Genomic DNA, 2,485 nt, shown 5'->3' on the forward strand with positions numbered 1-2,485 from the left:
GATGAATCAATGACTATGACATGTAATGAGAAAACGCAACATAAGGATAGTGACTCGGAAGAAGAGGATGAAATACCTGAGGAAGTTGTCAAAGTGGTTGAGAATTTCAAGAACAAACCTAAGTCCAATATGGATAAAACCGAAGCAATCAATTTGGGAAATTCTGAAACCGTCAAAGAAAATCGCATAAGCATTCACCTATCAACGTCAAATAAGGAATAATACACTCATTTCCTGAAAGAATATGAGGATATTTTTGCATGGTCATATGATGACATGACCGGTCTGAGCACATCCATAGTGGTTCACAAGTTTCCCACCAATCCAATGTGTTCGCTAGTGAAGCAGAAACTCAGAAAGTTAAAACCATATATGAGCCTAAAAATCAAAGAGGAAGTCACTAAGCAGATCAAAGCCAAAGTCCTCAAGGCAGGTAAGAACCCAACCTGGTTAGCCAACGTTGTGCCGGTTCCAAAGAAAGATGGGAAAGTCAGGGTGTGTGGTGACTATCAGGATTTTAACAGGGCAAGTCCCAAGGACGATTTCCCACTACCAAATATATGCATCCTGATCGACAACTGCGCCAAGAATGAGCTCCAATACTTTGTAGATTGCTTCACGGGTTATCATCAGATTTGGATGGACAAAGAAGACACAGAGAAAACAGCCTTCATTACACCATGGGGAGTGTACTGCTACAAAATGATGTCATTCGGTCTAAAGAATGTCGAGGCTACCTACATGAGAACCATGACGATCATCTTCCATGATATGATACACAAGGAAATAGAGGTATATGTTGACGATGTCATCATCAAATCCAAGAGGGTTGCAGATCACAGAGCAGACTTGAGAAAGTACTATGACAGGCTAAGGGGTACAATCTAAAACTGAACCTCACAAAATGTGCATTCGGGGTTCCCATAGGAAAGCTATTGGGATTCATTGTCAGCCGCCGAGGAATCGAGTTGGACCCATCCAAAGTTAAGGCTATCCAAGAATTACCACCACCAAAGAGCAAAAAGGACGTGATGAGCTTCCTAGGACGTCTCAACTACATCAGTCGCTTCATAGCACAATCCACAGTAATATGTGAACCTATCGTCAAAATACTGAGGAAAGATACTGAATCCAGTTAGACCGAGGATTGTCAAAAGGCTTTTGACAAAATCAAGGAATACCTGTCCACGCCACCACTCCTAGTCCTGCTAGAACCTGGGAGACCTTTGCTACTCTATCTATCCATATTAGATGGGGATTTCAGATGTGTTTTGGGACAACATGACGAGAGGGGAAGAAAGGAGCAAGCCATATATTACTTGAGTAAGAAGTTCACACCTTACGAAGCACAGTATTCTCTGCTAAAACGCACTTGTTGTGCTTTGACATGGACAGCTAAAAAATTGAGGCATTGCCTACACCACATACCTCATATCCAGGATGGACCCTCTGAAGTACATCTTTCAGAAGCCCATGCCAACCGGAAAGTTAGCCAAGTGGCCGATATTGTTAAGTGAGTTCGACATTATCTATGTAACTCAGAAGGCAGTCAAAGGACAAGCATTGATAGACCATCTTGAAAATCCTGTGGAAGAGAATACAAACCACTAAAAATGTATTTTCTTGATGAAGTATCATTCATAGGAAAGGACATTGCTGAAGCCCACTACGGATGGAGAATGTTCTTCGATGGGGCTGCAAACTTCACAGGAGTGGGTATTGGAGCAGTCTTGGTATCAGAGACAGGTCAACATTATTCGGTATCCGCAAAGCTTAGGTTTCCGTGCACCAACAATATGGCAAAATATGAGGCTTGCATCATGGGGCTCAATTTGGCCATCAATATGAATATACGAGAGTTGCTGGTAATTAGCGATTCGGATCTTCTGGTACATCAGGTTCAAGGAGAATGGGCTACGAAAAACACCAAGATACTGCCATATTTGTATCATGTGCAGGAATTAATGAAGAGGTTCACAAAGATAGAGTTCAAACATGTGCCCAGAATTCAAAATGAATTTGCAGACGCACTGGCCACCTTGTCATCAATGATACAACATCCAGATAAGACATTTCATCGATCCCATCCTGATGAGAATCCATAATCAACCGGCTTACTATGCTCATGTTGAAGAAGAAACAGATGGAAAACCTTGGTTCCACGACATCAAAGAATACTTGGCAAAAGGAGAATACCCAGAACAGGCAAACCATACTCTGAAATGCACACTACGGAAGCTATCCAATCACTTATTCCAAAGCGGAGGGACCCTGTATAGAAGAACTCTTGATCTGGGGTTGTTAAGGTGTGTTGACGCAAATGAGGCTTCCTGATTGCTTGAGGAGATACATGCTGAAATTTGCGGACCACATATGAACGGTTTCGTTCTAGCCAAAAAGATACTTAGAGCTGGATATTTTTGGATGACCATGGAAACGGATTGCATCAAGTATGTCCAGAAATACAACCAATGTCAGGTACATG

At 42.1% G+C, this 2,485-nt stretch overlaps 1 protein-coding gene across 1 annotated transcript; it reads left to right on the top strand.

Moving 5' to 3' along the window:
• Window positions 1-1,613: 1,613 nt before the first annotated feature.
• LOC138883271 (uncharacterized) lies at window positions 1,614-2,105 on the top strand. Its single transcript, XM_070163950.1, has one exon. The coding sequence runs from the start codon at window positions 1,614-1,616 to the stop codon at window positions 2,103-2,105; it is 492 nt and encodes a 163-aa protein (XP_070020051.1).
• Window positions 2,106-2,485: the final 380 nt, after the last annotated feature.

The sequence above is a fragment of the Nicotiana sylvestris genome, chromosome 12 (genome assembly GCF_000393655.2).
Source record: "Nicotiana sylvestris chromosome 12, ASM39365v2, whole genome shotgun sequence".
Taxonomy (NCBI): Eukaryota; Viridiplantae; Streptophyta; class Magnoliopsida; order Solanales; family Solanaceae; genus Nicotiana; species Nicotiana sylvestris.